The sequence below is a fragment of the Geotrypetes seraphini genome, chromosome 3 (assembly GCF_902459505.1).
Source record: "Geotrypetes seraphini chromosome 3, aGeoSer1.1, whole genome shotgun sequence".
Lineage (NCBI taxonomy): Eukaryota > Metazoa > Chordata > Amphibia > Gymnophiona > Dermophiidae > Geotrypetes > Geotrypetes seraphini.
This window is the reverse complement of record NC_047086.1, coordinates 224,194,558-224,214,757: the sequence shown is the minus strand read 5'-3', so window position 1 is coordinate 224,214,757 and position 20,200 is coordinate 224,194,558. Positions and strand designations below refer to the sequence as shown.

At 44.4% G+C, this 20,200-nt stretch overlaps 2 protein-coding genes across 8 annotated transcripts in view; one reads left to right on the top strand and one right to left on the bottom strand.

The window, feature by feature from the left end:
• Positions 1 to 4,898, bottom strand: part of ANKRD52 (ankyrin repeat domain 52) — a 235,565-nt gene extending 230,667 nt beyond the window's left edge. For 2 of the 3 annotated variants that reach the window (XM_033937117.1, XM_033937118.1), the window contains exons 1-3: positions 4,711 to 4,898; positions 2,651 to 2,734; positions 2,477 to 2,555 (exon numbers count right to left, since the gene is read on the bottom strand). In XM_033937117.1, coding sequence (XP_033793008.1) covers positions 2,477 to 2,555; positions 2,651 to 2,734; positions 4,711 to 4,770 — 223 coding nt within the window. In that variant the 5' untranslated portion in view covers positions 4,771 to 4,898. Of the gene's footprint in view, positions 1 to 2,476; positions 2,556 to 2,650; positions 2,735 to 3,779; positions 3,917 to 4,710 lie in introns of those variants that run through there. The other variant, XM_033937119.1, reaches the window with a different exon arrangement.
• COQ10A (coenzyme Q10A) overlaps positions 3,922 to 20,200 on the top strand; it is a 69,678-nt gene continuing 53,399 nt past the window's right edge. Inside the window, exon 1 of one of the 5 annotated variants that reach the window (XM_033937120.1) lies at positions 3,922 to 4,316. In XM_033937120.1, the coding sequence (XP_033793011.1) occupies positions 3,937 to 4,316 (380 nt within the window). In that variant the 5' untranslated portion in view covers positions 3,922 to 3,936. Of the gene's footprint in view, positions 4,317 to 5,520; positions 5,653 to 5,697; positions 5,903 to 5,973; positions 6,093 to 6,120; positions 6,338 to 20,200 lie in introns of those variants that run through there. The other 4 variants (XM_033937122.1, XM_033937121.1, XM_033937125.1 and 1 more) reach the window with 4 other exon arrangements.

Here is a 20,200-nt window from a genome sequence, read left to right as displayed (position 1 = left end):
TTTCATCCCCAGCTCCCTTCTCTCACACATTCCCTTTTAATAGCCCCCAACCCTAACTCCCTTCTCATACCTGCTCTTCCAACCCTCAGTTCTAGCCCATCTCCTTATCACACCTGTCTTCCTTTTCAGCCCCAAGCTCTAACCCTCTTCTCCGAACTGTCTTCTTTTAACAGCCACTGTTTATAGGCTGGAGCTTTGGAGACTGAAGCAGCAACGATGCACATTTAATGGTCTCGAAGAAGTGGCAGACCCTCATAGGGGTTTGTTTTTTTTTGTTTCCTGGCACTCCGGTGCCAGCTCCGTCGGTGCCTCCCGGCAATTCCCCGACCCCACTTCCCTCAGAGTTCCTGCTCCTGCCACCAGTGCCGCTACTTCTCCTTCGCCGGCCCCCGCCGCCTCTATCGCTGCTGCCCCTCTGCGCTCCGGAGGCCCCGGGCATTTCCTCCCAAGCACTGGCACAGAGTATCACTAATAATAAAACCCTAAGCGCGCATGCGCACTCCTATCTGCCGGCCACGGAGCTACGGATCACGCAGGTAGGAATGTGCATGCACGCTTAGGGTTTTATTATTAGTGATGATGCTGTTAAAATTTGGAAGGTACTGAGTGAGCACTTAAAAACAGAACTTTGCAATGACCGAATTAAATTACAAGTATTAAAAAATATGAATGGGACAAGCACCGTCTCCAGCTCATTTTCATGCAAATATTGTCAATATCCGGTACTAGGGTCAAACCTGAAGTGCTGAAGAAAAGGAATTAGCTATGACATGAGTATCCAAGAATCATCCATCTGTAATTCCAACTATAATAGAGCTTAAGGAGGGGGGGAACCATTCAAGAAACATATATTTGCTGAATACGTTTTAAAGAAGTCATGCCAGTGAACTGGTGGAGGAAACTTATTAAGCCCTTGGATTTTATTAGGATTTCACTTTTAAACAGCAGCAGCTTCTTTTGCTGACATAGAAAGAATATTCTCTTCCTTTGGATTCATTCATTCCAAACTGAGAAATCGTTTGGGACCCAATAAAGCTTGTTTTTCTTTTCCAGATTATGAACAAACAAGAAGATGAAGATGAGTGAGCTACAGAAGACAGCATTTTAAGGTTTTCTATATGTGGACATGACTGGGGTTTTTTGGAGATATTTTGTTTAACCACATCAGTTAACATGGATGTTTAAGCAAATATAAGACTATATACTGTATGCTATTGACTTGGTTAAATAAAACCCCTCTTTTACGAACGCATAGTGCAGGTTTTAGTGCTGGCAGCGGCATTAACTGCTCCAATGCTCATAGGAATTCTATAGAAAAATACTCTAGTGGCTATACTTGTAACTGGAATCAGTCCATATAGTTATATCAAGAAAAAATCCAGTTGAATATAAATCTTCAAACATTAATAAGGAAATACTTTGATACCCGATCCTCAGAGGGTTAATTTCCTGTTAGTTCTAGTGGACAGAGCCCACCGAACCCGATCTTCATAGATCTCATAGGATCAAAATATATCTTTTTTTCTTTTTATGTCATTTATCTCATTCATAAGTTATAAATATAAAACTTTTACTTAGCTTTTATAATTTATTTTAAAGGGGGAGCGCCTCCACCAACATGTCCATGTTTCACACGCTTTCCTCAGGGTCGAGGCTCCCTTAATATATTATTTTGCTCAGCAGAAATCGCTCCGTTCGATATGGTGTCATTCTAATTTAGCCACCATATCGAACAGATATATTTTGATCCTATGAGATCCTATGAAGATCGGGTTCGATGGGCTCTGTCCACTAGAACTAACGGGAAATTAACCCTCTGAGGATCGGGTATCAAAGTATTTCCTTATTAATGTTTGAAGATTTATATTCAACTGGATTTTTTCTTGATATAACCATAGGAATTCTATAAGCATGACTGCCACTGCCACTGCCAGCGCTAAAACCCGCACTATGCTTTCGTACAAGAAGGTAAAAATTATTGTTATTAAGGTAATCATTTTTCTCTTTTCAGTAAAGTACAGCAGAAAAGTTGTCCAAATACGAATCAACCTATTAAACTGGAGAAAGATAAATAATTATGAAATTATTGTGAGGTGAACTATGTATTTCTAATAGTCTAACCAAGTCAATCATTTTTTTATACACCGTAACTGTAAAACTAATTTGAAAAGTTATTTTTCAAAAAAATGAAACCTTCATCTAGTTATAGATATTAAGTTTATACCAGCAAGAATGAGTCTGTCTGTAGAACACTACGATTTAAATCAAGTCTTTCTGACTAGTGATTTAAATCAAATTCACCCTGGTTGTAAACAAGAACTGGGAGCTTCAGTAAGAAAATATTTAGCACTCATGATGCTTTTCTCCACTGGCTTCAAGTTTTCTAAAAAAAAAAAAAAAACCCAACAAAACAACATACCACATTGCTAATTTGAAGGAAGTCCCGCCTACACCAAAAAATTATCTATCACCTCACCTGACAATATTAAGAGCTCTATCATAGAAGTGTCCCCAACATAGGCAGCAGCATGCAACGGGGTACGTCTCTCTTGGTCCTGGGAGGAAAAAAAAAGGATGAACACAACATTGGAAGAGCTTTTAAAACCAGAAAGGCCCTCCCCCTCACTGAGGGTATGCTCCCAGAACTCACCAACACCCCAACATTCTCCTTCTGGTTCAACAGTGACTGCACTTCTTCCACATCACGATTAAAGATTGCTTGGATCAGGGGAGGCTATGGGGAGAATAGGACAAAGCTGAAGCCAGCACTGCTATCCAAGTATAACAAAGTGAGAATATGCAGTTTACATGTGCTGTCAAGGCCAATTTGATTATTAAACTAGGCAGTCACCTAGGATGGTAAACAGCAGCTACAGTAAAAGCAAAATAAGCACATCATGACAACCACACAAACTCTTTGAGAATGATCAGCATGTACTTTTAACATCAGGACAAAATCTTAACATTGCACTTTTCCCAACAGAAATAAGAAAATGGGTACTGGATTTCCCAGTTAGTCCACATAAAAAAGATGAAAAGAAAACAGTTGAAAATGAAATAAATTGAGACCGCATCGTTGCATACCCATTCACATTAATCTCCCCAAATCAAGAACCATTTTCAGAAACAAAACCTATTTTCATAGGAGCATTTTTATTCAGCTGTGTTAAGCACTAACCCCCCCCCCCCACACACACACACACACAACTTGTAGAGGTTTCTATCCGTAGTAGCTCAAAATTACCATATGAGCCCTTATCACCTACAAAATGAGTGGCAGTTAAGTGTTCACGTGGTAATTTTTTTTAATGGACGTGGGCTAATAGCAACATTAACACATATTAATACAAAAAATAGTAAGTGGCTATTTTATAGCTACTTTAAAAATGGCCTTAGAATGCAGAAAAACCCAAGCAAGAGCGCACTACACTAAGGCCACTTTTTGCCACTGCTTAGTAAAAGTCCATAATCTATCTAGGTGGATACTTTTCATATAGATTTTTCAAAATGTGTTCTTATACTGTATGCGCACATGCAAATAATTAAAAATCTAAAAAGTGCCATCTACTTATGCATTTTTACAGTATTATTGAGGGTTGATGTTGGCATAACCACAATTACACAGTTTGCTATCAAAGTGTATTTTATTAAGTATACATACTTTGTAAACTGCCTAGATTTTGGATATGGAAATTATAAGTATTTTAAATTATATAAAGTATAAGCAAGGGCAAACCTAAAGGCCTAAAAAAATAATTGGGAAGGTTCGCCTCAAATACCTCATATTCTTGCATGGGTCAAAGTACAATCTCTCTTCAAATCAGCTTATCGAGTACTCTCAGACAAAACGCACTACCAAGTTAAACATACACCTTCTTCCCCCAATCCAATAACCAGTAACACACACATAAAAACTCATAGCAAGCAATATCATTTATGCTTTTTCCACCCCCCAGCTCCCTGATCCAAGAGCTGCCTCCTGTACAAATAATTCAGAACAGGGAGACCACAACAGGAAACCGTAACACTCCACGCAGTAAGCAACAAGCAGCTATGAAGATGAAGTCCCAGTTAAAGGTCCAATCCTATACAGCTCACGGGGAACCTAGGCCGCCCGCAGAGCCGACCCAGGGCTCTGCAAATCCGCAGCGTTACTTAGGTCTGGTGCCATCATCAGCCAGCACGGCAAGGGCCAACTTTTTGTTTACAAAAAGGCGGAGAGCGGAACATTTCATCCAAAGGGCTGCTAGCTTTAGGGAAAAGCACGTTAGCCTACCCCCACCCCAAAAAAACAAAACCAACCGGGTGAAGAAAAGGTAAGGGCTGGGGGGGGGGCTTATAAAATACATAACAGAAAATAAAACCAAAGCTTCTAATTAGACCAAAACGAGCATGGTGGCTGCGGGAAGCAGGTTTCTTTTGATCGCGCGTGAACTGAGCCTCGCGGAGAGGAAGAGCGAGTGTGCGGGGTCTGGCCCGGGGCAGCAGCAGCCTCCCTCTCCCTCGCTCGCGCCAGCCACCTGCGTCTGCGTCGACACCCCCTGCCCGGGAAGAGCAGCAGAGGGAACCGTGCCACTCTCTGTCTCTCTCTCTTTGCTCTGCGCAGGAGGCCGCGGCCTGAGGCGAGCGCGGGAAGCGGCAGGGCGGCTCGCTGGGCCCCCACATCCCCCCAGCCCCGGAAGGCGCCTCGAAGCAGCGCCGCCTCCTCACCTGGTCCGTTATGCTGAGGACGCCCATCTCCGGGGCCTGGAAGCGCAGGGCTCCCGGCATGAGGCTCCGGCCCCCGGGAGACGGGGCGGCGGCGCGGGCTGCAGAGCTCCGGCAGGATCTTTTTTTTTTTTTTCTTATTGCTGCGGGACGCCAGAGCCCGCCCACCGGGGAGTGTCGCCGCGACCCCCACCGGCCGGAGCCGGTACTGCAGCGCCCACGGGGGAGGGCCGCCCTCAGCCTCCCCCCCCCGCTGGAGCTAAGAGAAGAGGAGGAGGAGGCTCTGGAGAGCAGCGCGCAGAGCCCGAACGCCAGGCCGCCCGCGGCACTGCAGCGCCCGGCCCGGAGCCAGATCCAGCCCCGCCCCGACCAGAGACTACAACTCCCAGCAGACCCTCGCTCGAGCCTGTCACAGACTTACATTTCCCAGGCAGCCCCGTGCTGCTGCCCAACAGCCAGATACTACAACTCCCAGCCTGCTCCCTTTCTCCGCCCTAAAATGATATTGTTTTCCTCCGTTGGGGATCTTAGTTCAGCACTCCTGAGACGGCATCGTGCTGAGGCTTTTTAGAAATAATGGGCGAACCGACGGATATTGCATGCTCTGCCACTTGAAAACAAAGCTGCCATATGTATCCAGTTCCAGGAAGGGGACTTTATGGCTAGTCCTGGTTTTGAACTCACGTCTCAGTACAACGTGGAATTTGTAGCTCAACTTCTACCCGCTGAAATCCAATATTGCATCAGTTGTCAGAAATCCAAAACTGATCTAGTCTCCTTTTTGCAAATGGGTGACTTTGTAGCTAAGCATTGCCGCAATCTTCTGGAGCTCAATCGAAAAGACTACAACACCCAAAGTGCCATCTTTCCTGCCAGCGTTTTCCCCCCCTAATCCTGAGCCGGCGCTCGAACGTCAGAGATTAGCTCAGAGCGTACGTCATGGTGGTAGGTATGGCAACGGCGTGACGTAAATCTCAGTGACAGTGTAGATCTGAAGCCGGTGCGGGTGTGGGTTGAGGTTAGCGTTTGTAAGCTCTGGTGATCGGACTCGCTCCTGAAGTTTGGTGCGCCTAGGGCGCCCAGTTATGGCCGCGCGCCGCTTTGCCTTGGGCGCGCGCTCCCTCAGCGACTTCATCGAGCTCACGACGTTCTATCGGCTTCGCGGCTATCGGTCGCGAGGCCAGCAGCCAATCAGGTGAAAGAACGAGCGCGGGCTACAGGGGTCATTGTGCGCGTGTCCCGGGGGCTAGCAGGGTCCTTTATTGTCGCGTGATGGTGCATGTGTGTGTGAGTGATATGGCGCCGACCTCTGCAGAACCGGCTTGTGACCCAAGGCTAGTACGGGCCCTGTGGTGCCTGTAAGAGAAAGAGAGTTGAGAGCCAGTGTAGGTTCCATTTGTTTGAGTGTGTGTGGCTCGGTCTGGAGCAAAGTACCTGAGCATATGACAGATTTTCTTAGAACAAGAGTGGATTATCTAGGTCTAGTTTGAACCGCTTTGGTGGTGGTGTATGTGTGTTTTTCCTAGGACAAACAGGATGTGTCAGTAGTGTGCACCTGTCAGAACCTGCACTTGGGGGTAGCTTAGTGTGGGCTGAATAATCCAGGATTGCAACATGCTCAGATGTGAAGGTTTGTATCTTTATATGTCGAATATAAATAGAAATCATGCAGTATAGAGGTGCGTTCAGTAACTGCAGTCACCCGATTTGCGTTCTGTAATTTGCTAATAGGACCCTACTTACAGCTGGACCTTTGCCTACAAATGAAGAAAAAAAGTATAACTGCTATATTTGAGAATTTTCAGTGTGTAGAGTTTTGTAAGGTTGTGCTAACGGAAATAGTTATGTCACAGTGCTTAAACTTGCATGGGAGAATACTTTTATAGGGTATGATTCACCTCTTGTAAGACCTTAAGCTGTAATTTGAATACTATAAGTTTAAACTTTATTCAGTGACTGTTTGCACAGCACAAAATATTGGAAAGCAGTCTGGTGACAGGGGCAGGACTGTGGTGCAGTATTTCTGTAAGAGATCAAATGTTGAGTGACTTGAGTGCCATTCTGGGTTTGTGGACATGTGCCTTTCATTACAGAGGATATTCCAGCAACATTGAAGTTACTCTAGGGAAGGACATTTGATCCTCTTATGCAAGGGAGTGTAGGGTTGGTGGATACAGTGTATATACGTCTTGTTTAGGAACCTGGCACAGGTTTCTTTCCACTGTCCTCTGCTGCCCTGGAGACTGCAATAGCACTTCTGTGTAAAGGTTGCCTTTAGTCAGCAGAGCAAGGAGTCCACACACCCGCTGTATGTACACCCGACTCCTGTTAACCATTTGCTTCATCCCTGGGCTTCTTACCAGTACTCCACGGAATAATTTTTATAAGTGATTTGAGCGTGTAGAACATCATTTTACATATTCAACTAGGTATGAATAAAATTGTTTTGGCATACAGATGCATACACAAGCAAGTTGTTCTTCCAGTACCTAGTTTTATAGTTTATTTGAAATTTGTTATACCGCTTATCATACTTCTAAGCGGTGTGCAGAATATAAAAAAGAGGTTTTACAAAACTAAAAATACAAATCTATACGGACAAGGCATTACAGACATATTGGAGACAGAAGGTTAAAGGGAAAAATCCATAAAATATAGGAAAATAGAACATTTAAGGGAAGTACATAATAGTATTCATAAGATTAATTTTAGTTTCTATCTGAGTAATCCCAGAAGATAAGGTTTCAAATTTCAAAAGCATCAGTGAATAAGAAGGTTTTTAATTTGAAATGGTTTAATTGGTTTTCTTCTCTTATATAAGTTGGAATAGAATGCCAGAGTGAGGGAGATGCTACTGAAAAAAAATAGAGGATCTGGTTGTATCGTAGATATGTGGCGAAGAGAAGGTATTGTAAGTAGATGTTGGGATTGCGATCTGCGTTTTAGGATGTGGAGAACGGGCAGAGTGGGCAGAGTGATAAGTTCAGCACATGGGGCTCCTTTTACAAAGGTGCATTAGGGCCTTAACACACGGAATAGTGCGCTAGGCCTTAACGCCAGCATTGAGCTGGTGTTATTCTAGAAGCATACCGCACATTTTAGCGTGCAGTAATTTTGTGCGTGTGCTAAAAACGCTAGCGCACCTTAGTAAAAGGAGCCCTTCATGTTTGTATCTTGTAAAATGCACACATAAGTACTGCTTTTCACAGGCTCATACATGCACAAAGTTGCACTTGCCTTGAAGTAGATGTAAACTTATGTGGCAGTCTTCAGTGAGGTAATTTTGTAAGCCTTGTAGTTGTAAATGTTTTCTAAACTAGGCGCAAATATGTGACTTCATAGCCTAGGTGTCTTGAAGTGTACAGGGTCACTTGTGCAGGGAGCGCTATGTAAAGGTAAAATAGAAATACTGATTGGGACGGACAGGGAGCATTAAGTGTTTGTTGAAAAAAATGTTAAAATCCCAGGCACAGAATTAGCTTATACCAATTTGCTGTAATGGCTGATATTTGTCACTATATATCTTTACAAAGTATTTTACAGTATTTTTGATTTTCTTAGTGTGATGCTCTGGTACAACAACAATATTGTTTTGTTTTTGTCAAAATGCTCAGCTATAAAGAGATGGGGAGATGGAAAAAGGTGGTTCATGGATTAGTTTCTTTTGTGATTCTGAGGCTGTCTCGCTGACTACATTGTTACCTAACATGTGCATCTGGTTACCTTCCTGCTTATGCCCTGGTGTTTCTGAGAGCGGTTCTGATTAAATGTGACAAACTAGACCTTTTTTTTCTCTCTCTCTTCTTGGGCTTCTCTTAGTTCTATTCCCAGTTTTTAAAATCCTTTTATTGGTACAGTGTACCTTGTGCTTTTTGCTTCTGATTGGTAGAACTTCAAGACTTTGTAAGTCTTAGTGAAGGGACCTCTATTATGGTAAAGTGTATTTAGTGTCATGTAACTAATTCACTTCCTTGAGGATTGTGCTTGTAGGTGCCAGGAAGCCAAAGGACTAAAGCCCTGATGCTCAAAGCTCCTACGCCACGGTATAAAATATCATGGGTTTAGTGATTTTTCTTTATCAGGTAATGCTCAGCACAATAGCATGCAAATTATATGCATGCTATTTGTGCGGATCAGCCCTTATAAAAGGGGAAGGAACTGTGCCTGGCGTTTGCTCAGAATAGCAATCGCTAGGCACAGTTCCTCCTGCCTGCAGCTGCTGTTCTCCTTCCCTCTGCCTAGCTGATAGCGGCTCCAGAGTCGTGTCAATGAGCCGGCAGAGGAGAGAGCATGGCTCAGTTAATTAGCAGCTTCCCCTGTTGGTTCCAGAGCCACAAGCAGCTTTTTTTTTTTTTTTTTTTTTAACAAGGGTGCAGCTGAGCCAGCAGCCCCTGCTCTCTCTGCCAGCCCTATAAATGTTTTTTTTTTTAAAGGGGCACTACTGTTGTGCGTGTGTTGTGTGCCTTACAGCTGGAGATGCCGGAAAATTATGATCCTAAAAGGGGAGGGGGGCCCTTTTGTGCATTGCAGGCAGAGCTCATTTAAATACTATTTATTTATTTATTTATATTATATAGCCTGTCCTCCCCAGGAGCCCAGAACGGGTTACAAGGATACATACACAAAGTTTTCAGGAACAGAGATACGTACATTAAAGAGTCAATAAAATGCTACAGGATCAAAGCACAAAGTTATAGAATCAATAACTTACAACTTATAGAGAATGTGACTAAGAACACATGCTTTGTAGAATCTAAGAAAATAAATCATAGAGTCACGAATGGATATTAATATATCTGCAGTGAATGGTAGAAGAATTGGTTAGCAGGTGCAGGTGTTCTGAGGTAAGGTACGTTGAAGCAAGGTCTGTCAAAGTTTGAGACCAGAATTGATCTGGTCCATGAAAAGAAGTGTCTTTATTGCTTTCCGGAAGGTCAGTAGGTTATCAATTGCCCTAATGGAAGTAGAGATTTGATTCCATAATTTAGGTATGCTATATGAATATGATTGCTTTTGGGCTGTCTTGCAGTGGAGGCTGTTTGCTGGAGGGTTGGAAATTCTGAGTTCCCATTGCGAACGGAGGGACTGCTGAGAGTGGTATATTGGGAGTTTCTTTACTACATAGTCAGGTGCCATGTCATGGAAGCGTTTAAACGCTAATACTATTTGTTTGAAGATATTGAATTGTTGTATTGGGAGCCAGTGAACCCTAGATCAGTGCTAGGGAGATATGGTCGAAAGGGCTAAGGTTTTATAGGAGTCGCACTACAGCATTTTAGACTCTTTGTAGACGGTTCTGCTCTTTGGCCGGTAGTCCAGTGTAAAGACCATTGCAACAATCCAGGTGGGATAGAACAAAGGTATATAATAATTGGATGAAGTCAGAATCAATGAAGTAACAGCGGATGGGCTTTAGTTGCCGTAAGTAGTAGAAGGAGGCGCATACTACCTTGGAGATTTCTTTTGAAAGAGTCAGACCAACGTCCAGTGTAATGCCCAAGCTGGATACTTGGTCTTGGGATACCAGAGTGTGGTGTCCCAGGAGATGCAAAACGAGAGGTAGAGCATGAATCACGGCGAATCCATAAAAGTTCAGTCTTGGATGGGTTCAGTTGAAGTTTGTTGGTTGTCATCCATGCTTTAATCTCCACAAGGCAGATTTGTAGGATCTCTAGTTGTGAGGACTGCACCTTGTCCAGAGGGGTGTAGAGTTGTATATCATCAGCAAAGGAGTGTATGTTGATTCCATGTTTCTTTGCAATATCAAGGGCTGGTCTGATGTAGTTGTTGAATAGAAGTGGGGATTTTGCGGTTCTTGGTTTAGAGAATACCGAGTTTGCTAGGATGCGTGGTCGTCTGGTCCAAGAAGGATGAGAACCAGGAAAGTGCTGTATTCTTGATCTCAGTCTTAAATAATCTGGATAGTAGGATCTCATGGCCAAGCGTTGTCAAAGGCTGCACTCAAGTTCAGTTGGATGAAAAGTACATCCTGACCTTTGTCCATGTAGCTCTTGCAGTTATCTATTAAATCTAGGAGTGCTGTTTCGGTGCTGTGATAGTTCCTGAATCCAGATGGGTAAGTGGAGAGGGCATTCTGGTTCTTGAGTAATGTAGTTATTTGGTGGAGCACTGTTTTTTCAAGGAGCTTTTATGCGAAGGGAAGATTGGAAACTGGCCTATAGTTGCTTGGTGTATCTGGATCTAGGGAGGGTTTCTTCAGCAATGGTTTGATCACTGCAGCTTTCCAGGGTGTTGGAACTTCCTCTTTACATAATGAGACATTGATTAAGGGAAGGATTGATTTGAGGAAAGGACCTTTCACTGAGTATAGAAGGAAGTGTGGGCATAGGTCATGAGCTGAGGTGATAGGATGAATTGATTCCAAATTTGATTTGAGTTCTGCCAATGAGATTTCATTGAAGTGGTTGAGGGATGTTGACTGGTGTTGTTGGATTGGCACAGAATTCAGCGAGGAACTGTAAGAAGATGTGGATAGGTCGAGGTTGTTTCAGATCTTTTCTATCTTCTCTTGAAAGATGGAGATGAAGGATTCTGCGTCCACTCCTATGGACTGATTGTTAGTGGGACATTGGGCTGATGAAAATAAGTTCCTGGTCAAAGAGAAGATGCCCCTGGATCAGTTGGGAAATTTCGTGATTAGTTGGGTGTAGTATTTTTCTTGCTTGTTTGTAGATGTTTGATTGTGTTTTCCAGGTCTCTTTGTCAGACGTTAGTTTGGTTTTGCACCAGGTTCTTTCTGCTTTTCATGTGTTTTTCTCCAGTATCCCTAATTTTTTATCAAACCAAGGAAATGAGGAATTGTTAGGGTGTAATCTGTGTTGCTTAGTTGATGCTAAGTTTTCAAAGAGTTCACAGATTCAAAGAGTTCACAGGTGTCTGTCAAGGCTAATAAGGGTTGCTGGGATTCCTCTAGTTGTTTTGTATGATTAATTAGGCCTGCTTCAAAAGAAGGGAGTCTAAGGTAGGTTTGGAGATGCTAGAGGGTTGGGAAATGACTTTCTTCAGGGCTATAGTGCTGGTGAAGGAGATACGATGGTGGTCAGACCAATGTACTGGTACTAATGAGCTCCTTGTGATGCATTTGCATAGGGTTCTCAAAGGCTGCTTTGAGGATCTGGAACGGGCATGAGAATCCTTTTGAACATCGACAGTAGAGCTTTCCGCTGCAGTAATACTGCTTTGACAAATCTTGCTGCCAAGGAAAGCTGATGAGCATTGGGGCTTAATTCCTTTGAGTGTCAGAGTGCAGAGGAAAGAATAAGTTAATAAAGAGACCAGCACCATTCCAGGATTAGCTTTCACCCTCTACTGCAGTGGTCTCAAACTCGCGGCCCGGGCATCACATGCAGCCCGCCATGTACTATTTTGAGGCCCTCGGTATTATAAAGAATGATTCTTTATGGAAAACGTGTGCCTTAAGTGTCCGGCGGTCGTGTTCTGGAACGTTGCCCGCCTCAGTGCTGTAACCTCACGCAAGCGCCTTCCTGCATCTGTACACGATTGTGAGGTGGAATGGAGAGGACAATCGCATACAGATGCAGGAAGGCACTTGTGTGAGGTTACAGCAGTGAGGCAACGTTCCAGAACATAAGGTAACCACTGGAGGCAGTGCAGCTTGTGCATGTGTCCGGTGCTGGAGGAGGTGAGATCTGAAGGCGGATGCGACCACTGGACACTTAAAGCACAAGTTTTCCATAGAGAATCATTCTTTATAATACCGAGGGCCTCAAAATAGTTGGTCCAAAATCTTGTCTCTTGCAGTTGATACTTTGATAGTTTTTCACTTTCTGCATGTTGCAATGCTTTCTGCTGCGTATAGCTGAAATTATCAGAAGCAATTAAGGAAAGATTTATAAACTATTTGGATTTGTAGGTACTTACCTCGTGCAAAGTTGGAATTTCTTTAATAAGATATTAACTGTTTTTTTTCTGCGGCCCTCCAAGTATCTACAAATCCAAATTATGGCCCTGTAAAGGGTTTGAGTTTGAGACCGCTGTTCTGCTGGGATGGTGGAAATGAATGTTCTTGAAGGGACTGGGCTTTAGTTGAGACTGGTGCCTCACCTAAATCTACCCAAATAGGCTGATGCATTCTTGGCTGTGCTTCAGTGGTACATGACGATGTAGATCTGTTGTTCCCTATGTAACCCCTTTGTCTGCACATGTAGACAGCTGGGTGAAAGGGGCACACAAGTTATTTATTTGCTGGGACCAGGGCTGAGGCCAACAGCTGGTGGGCCAAGCAAGCTTATAATCGGACTGTTCTACTTGCATAAAAATCCAACCACACAGTACAGTAAAGTTCCATTTTTATATTTTACTCTACAGTCAGTTGATAAAGCACAGATCACAGAAGAATAAGACAAACTGTCAATTTATGTACATAGGATATCCTTTTCTCCAACTCACAAGCCCTTAAGTGTACAAGTTACAAAAAGAAACAAAGCAAAACTTAGGTTAATGGTATTAACACAGATGGTAATTTGCAATTCAGTAAGATGGTGCTAGTTATTTAGTAGATGGTGTCCTTGTACTAGACCTTTAGTTTATTGTAACCTGTCCCATAGGTGTATATGGGTTGCTATTATAGTAACAATGGCATAGCAAGGGGAGGGGCAGCTTGTATCAGGTGCTGACTTGGCAGAGGTACCGTCACATATACTCCTCCTTCCCCCCCCCCAGTTCCTACCCGCTGCTCTGACATCACCATGCCCCCCCCCCCCTTCACACTCCACTACCTCTTGAAATCTTAGCTGGCAGTGAGCAGGCTGTCCTACACACTGCTTGTACTGATCTCGTCCCTCACTCTGATGCCACTTCCTGTTCACAGGACCAGGAATTGATGTCAGAAGGAAAGCTCAGCTAGTGCAAATAGTCAGTGTTTCAGCCTGCTTGCTGCCAGCAAAGATGTAAAAAAGTACGGGAAGAGGTGCAAAGATGTTGGGGGTGGTAAGGAAGAGCGATCAAGGGAGAGCGCATGGGGCAGCAATGCCAGGCGCCTCTGCCCCAGGTGCCAAATTCCTTCACTGTGCCACTGGATGGTAAGGCTAATTCTCTGAGATCCTCCTTGCTCCATCCATTTAGGGAGTTAAACAAGGTGAAGAAAGTCTCCACACCACTACCAGCAGCCGTTTTGGTTCTGTCACTTGCCCCAGTCCCATGAAACCTTGACATTTGCAATGCTACAAGTGTCCAACTGTGTTAGTATAGACTGGCTGATTCTATTCCTTCTCAGGAACCAGCTGCAGGCATGGCAGAAATAAGGCTGTCCCTCATCGGGTACTGTTAATTTTGGGAGAGATTCCAAAGGCAAAGTCTTGGTGCTTAAATCTTTTCTTGGGCAGTGCCCTACTTCCACAAGTTGCACCCCTTCAAAATGGTGTAAACCCTTCTCTGTTTTTAAAGTTCCCCTTCTAAATATGATCAGAAACCACGCCAATCCTCTAGCAGGATCTGGTGCCAGAAGGTCTGGATACCCCATGCACTAAAGCAATGCAGGAAGCACACAGGGAAACAAAAAGTCAGGTCTGCAGATAGCAAAAATAATCGCTTTCATTAGCTGCTTGCTACTAAATAGATACTGACACCGATATGCTATTAGGACCAGCAAGGGGAAAACACATACAGTTATAATTCTGTATTTCCTCTGCCTGTTACACCCAGAAGCCACAAGAGGTACATCTTCGTTCATGCAGTGGGACAAAATCAGGAGTGGCTCAACCTGTTTCAGGTAGCTGGTGTGAGGTGGCAACTTGTGCTTCATGAAGATGGGGGTAGGAGTGAAGAGCACGTGTTGGAATAGGGCTGTCACCAGCCTCAGGGCCGGATGCTCTAAAGTCACCGTTAAAATCCTGTGGGTCGCTGTGGTGTCGGTAAATTATCCGATTTTAAAACAGTAATTGATGTTGAAAACAAATTTGTATGCGAATGATTTTTTATTTTTTTTTCACACAAGTCGACTGTAATCCCATCCGATCAGTTGTTGGGGAAAGCGATTGACACATGCGCAGAGCCGTCAGGGAAAGTCCCAAATAGCTGAGCAGCAGGGAAAACCTTGAAGCAGTCTTCTGTCGCTCAGCTGTTTGGAGCAGGGAGGATCGTGGGAGTCCCGCGGGAATCCCCCCTAACCCACGGGACTCCCACGGGGACCCCCCTCTAGCCAACGGGACTCCCACGGGAATGAAAGGCTTTGGAAGCAGGGTTTGTCCATATAATATAATGGACACGTCAGCCTTAGTAAAAGAGGGGGTTTATAAGTTAATTACCTGAACAGAAAACAAAAAAAGGGTTCCACCAAAGAGATTCCACAAGGAAAACAGCAGCGCAAACACAAAAGAAACTGTGGAATTGATGATCCTGTCAGAAGTAATTTCTGCTTTTTATGGGGACGGGCGGGGATGGAGGTAATTCCTTGCGGGGATGGGTGGGGACAGAGAGGATCTGGCGGGGACGGGTGGGGATGGAGAGGATCCTGGCAGGGACGGGCGGGGATGGGTGGGATTTCTGTCCCCGCGCAACTCACTAGCAGGAAGAGTAGGTTTGGGGGTTTGTTTTTTAAATGGACACAGAGGGAGTGAGCATTCAACTGTGTTGGTATAGACTGGCTGATTCTATTCTTTCTTAGGAGTCAGCTGCAGGCCTAGCAGAAATAAGGCTCTCCCTCATGGAGTACAGTCAGTGGCTGGAGAGATTCCAAAGGCAATTTTCATTTGTACTCTGTGTCCGGTGCATCTCATAGTGTCCAACAATAGCTAGCATTGATGGATTCCAATTGCCCTGATATCTTTTTTTCCATAGTGGCAATGTCCTGGTGAAACCTTTCACCATGTTCGTCGCTGACTGCACCAAGATTTGTGGGGAAGAAGTCCACATGTGAATGTAGAAAGTGCATATTCAGGGACATGTTGCACTTCATGATTTTGTAAGCTCTAAGAAGTTTGTCAACCAGTTGAATATAGTTTGGTGCTCTGTAACTGGCAAGAAAATTCTCAACCACATCCTTGAATGTTTTTCAGGTGATTTTCTCTGGCCCGACTAACAGATCTTCAAATCTCTCATCATTGATGAAGTATTTGATCTGTGGATCGACAAAAATGCCTTCCTTAATCTTGGCATCGGTTATTCTTGGAAACATTTGGTTCATGTACTACATTTTTTGTCTTGGAACCAAATTATTACAGAGTGGCCAGTTTTTTTTTTAATGTAATACAACTCCTTAGCACGGCTGTCCCATTCACAACTAAAACAACAGTACTTGGTACATCCGAGCTTTAAGATCACTTTAAGACAGGGGTCTCAAAGTCCCTCCTTGAGGGCTGCAATCCAGTCAAGTTTTCAGGATTTCCCCAATGAATATGCATGAGATCTATGTGCATGCATTGCTTTCAATGCATATTCATTGGGGAAATCCTGAAAACCTGACTGGATTGCGGCCCTCAAGGAAGGACTTTGAGATCCCTGCTTTAAGGTCACTGCAGATGTTCCAGTTGTACTTTGTGTACTGCAGTGGTTCCCAAACCTGTCCTGGGGGACCCCCAGCCAGTCAGGTTTTCAAGATATCCCTAATGAATATGCATGAGAGAGATTTGCATATAATGGAAGTGACAGGTATGCAAATCTCTCTCATGCATATTCATTAGGGATATCTTGAAAACCTGACTGGCTGGGGGTCCCCCAGGACAGGTTTGGGAACCACTGGTGTACTGGATATGCTTTAATGTCAGTTTCTTGTTTTCATGTTTTTCATGTGTGCAGCATAAGACGGGTAGACATTGCCATTGTGTAACAAAACAGCCTTGAGGCTTAACACTGATGAATCAATAAAAAGACGCCACTCCCGTGAATCATGCATACAACCCTTCAATGTCAGTATAAATACAGAGGTTTTCAGCCTGTGCAAAGAAATTTGTTAAATCGTCTTGGCAGCTTCAAAAAGACAGTCTTTTGAACCCAGTAATTCTGCTTTTGTTTTTGACAAACCTAAGTCCCTGACCAGGTCATTTAATTCTGACTGTGTTATGGGTCTCACCAGATACACATGGTTCAAAATCAGGATTAATGTCACTGTCAGTGTTTGGCTGGTGCATTGCAGATTCTTCATTGGTTCCGTTTAAGCTCCATTTCTCTGGTGGCTCTGGTACCGGAAGACTGTCATCGTAAGGCACTGGTCTCGTGGCTGAAGGAAGATTGATGCATTCAATTGATTTCTTATTTTTACCAGAGAAACCAGGTACATTTGTCAGACAGAAGTAACAGTCTGTCAAGTGATCCTTCTGTTCTCACTATATGATTGGGATAGCAAACGGCATTGACTTCTGAGTACCTCTGAGCCAAGCTCTAAGATCGTCGGCATATCTTGCACAACAAATGTGAGGAGCCCATGGTTTGTCTTGATCACCAATCTTGCAACCAAAGTACAGCTCATATGCTTTCTGAAAAAGTTGAGTCATGGTGCATTTTTGAGGCTTAAGTGTGTACTCACCTCAAATGTAGCAGAATGTATCACAGCTGTAGCGACATTGGCGAGACATTTATGCTGTCACAAATCGTCCTATAGCAATTAATAATTAATTGGCTTACTAATTAAGGGGTCCTCTTACTAAGGTGCGTTTTAGCGCGCGCTAAATGTTAACGTGCCCATTATGTTCAATGGATGCGCTAATATTTAGTGCACGCTAAAATGGCTAGCGTGCCTTAGTAAAAGAAGGGGTTAAGTTACTTATATAGACAATACTATGCCTTTAAGCATCAAAATATACCCGAACTGACAGACACATAAGATTATCCCTGTATGCAAACTTCTTTTATATAGCCTTTTCAAGCAGCATCCATCAAGCCCATGTACAAGCATGCCCAGACTGCATTGTTTCCATGGACGTTATGCAACCTACCCTGAATGTATGCCTGGGCATGCCCACACTATATCCAGCAAGGTATAGTGAGCAATAGGCCTATATTAAGACTTGGACTAAGAATTAATTGCATTAGCCTGAAAGTAGAACAGGAAATTGTAAAAATGTACTTTTTTTATTAAAATGGTATGTGATAACATAATTTTAAACTTTTTTTTTGTGATCAGCGGCCCAAAATCTGTAACATACACCCAAAAGTGTTGAAGAAGCAACAACTTTGTTGTCTAGTATCTTCAATTTTTTTTTGGGGGGGGAGCCAAGGGAGTGGGCTTTCTTCTTGCCAATATATAGATAGACTAGTCTTATAGCCCGTTACATTAACGGGTGCTAGAATATATGTGTGTGTGTCTGTCTATTTCTTTTTTTCTCTCTCTCTCTCCTTAGCTGCTTTCTGTCTTTCTTTCTTTCTGTCTTTTTTTTCCCTTGGCTGTCCCCCTTGCCTGCTCCCCCTGTCCATTCTCCCTTCTTTTTACCTCCCCTGTGTCCACCACCACCCCTTCACTGCTCCCCTTATCCAGCAGCAGCCCTTCTCCCTTTGTTTTACCTCCCCACTGTCCATCATCATCTCTTTCCTGCTCCCCCTGTCCAGCAGTAGGCCTCCCTTCCTTTTTCTCCCCCCCCCCATCCATCAGCACCTCTTCCCCTGTCCATCAACCCCTCTTTCCTGCTCCCCCTGTCCAGCAGTACGCCTCCCTTCCTTTTTCTGCCCCCCCTGCCCATCAGCACCTCTTCCCCTGTCCATCCCTGCTCTCCCTGTCCAGCAGTACGCCTCCCTTCCTTTTTCTGCCTCCCCTGTCCATCAGCACCTCTTCCCCTGCCCATCAGCACCCCTTACCTCCTTTAGCATCTGCCCTCACCAGCGCCTCTCCGCGAAGCCTCGGCAGAAGGGGGAAGGGGCGTGGCGCTGGGGCGGGGTCTCTGCAACCCGGTACAGCATTTAGCAGCGGCAGGAGGCCCCTGTTCCAGCAGGCAGTCCCCACAGGTGACAGCTCCTCATTCATTGCCTCTCCCTGTCCCTCCCATATCCTCTCTGCTAGGATCAGGCTCCTCTGGCTACGAGTTTGCTGGTTTTAAAGCGATCCTGCACCCTGTAGGGGGCGGGCAATTGCATTTCAGGCTGAGCTGCACCCATGCCTTCTTTGAGTTGTTCATATCGCAGTCTGTGCCTTTGCTTTTATTTTCAGGGTACTGGGCAGTTTCACCCTGAGCGCAGCGGCAGCCACCGCGGCCGTCAATTGGGGCAGTGAGTATGCGGCTCAGGAGACCGGGAAGGCATTAGCATCTGCCCTCCGCCGACAGCTGCCGCAGCCTGCAGGCACCTCAAACTGCCGCAGCCTCCTCCCGGCAGCCGCTGCTCCGCACTGCCTTTCATGCGCCTTAGCGCACATGCACATTCTGCCGGCCACATCCCAACAGATCAGGACTCAGGGAACACAGGATAAGAGTGCGCATGCGCGCTTAGCATATTATTATTATAGATATATATGTATTTTAGTTCATGGGGTATGGGCTGTTGTCTGGTGGGGGTGTGCTGGCATTTTTTTTAATGGGGACAAATATTGTGTATGTGTAACACGCACAACTTCTGTGCCTATTTAAAAAAAAATTGCTGTTAGGGTGCTTTTTTTTTTTTTCTTCTTAACCCTACTGGCATCTCCAGATCTAACAGATTTTGGAGTGTTTCGGAGTGTTAAAACCCAGCGCTTCATTTTGGGCATCAGTCAGAGTGCTTATTTTAATATTGATGAGCTCGTTGTAACCATTTACATATGATTTTTGGAGGCTGCAAGAAACCACAGAAAAGGCTGCGATTAGCTGTTTTGGGCATCAGCTGAAATACTTTTGATACTTAACAGGTTAAAACTGGTTTAGCATCGATCGTTAAAGGCACAGTGAGTTTTGAGCATATGGGCCTCGGACAGAGCAAGAATAATAACCCATTGGATCCCGGACAAACAAGTGCATCAGGCCCTATTGTAATGTGAATACATTTTTAAACTCCCACAAATGGGTCCCATGTTATTCAGACTGTACAGAAATCCTGATGTTATCAGTGGTGTGCCTAAAGGTTCGGTTTTTGGGCCTGTTCTTTTTTGTAAGTGATATTGATGAAGGGCTGTCTGGTAAGATTTGCCTCTTTGCGAATGATACTAAAACCTGCAGTAACTCCTGCCTATGAGAGAAACAGCACAAGGGGAGAGAAAGATGGAAGACCTTTATGAGCTGTGGTAGTTCTGATTATCCCAGGACAAGCAGGCAGCTATTCTCACATGTGGGTGACATCAACCACAGAGCCCGCATGTGGACAGCCTCGCAAGCAGATTTGCTTGAAGAAACTCAGAAGTTTAGAGTCTACCGCACCGTGCATGCGCTAGTGCCTTCCCGCCCAGCACAGGGCGTGTCTCCTCTGTTTTCCGCAGAGCCAAGAAGTCCGTCTTTGATGCTCTGTGCTGAACTTAGTTTGCTTCGTGCCTTCTCTCACCGCGGCTTGTGTTTTATTTCTTTATAACCGTGTCGCTGTGCTTTTACTTTGTCAAAAAAAAAAGTCAAATTCTTTGTTG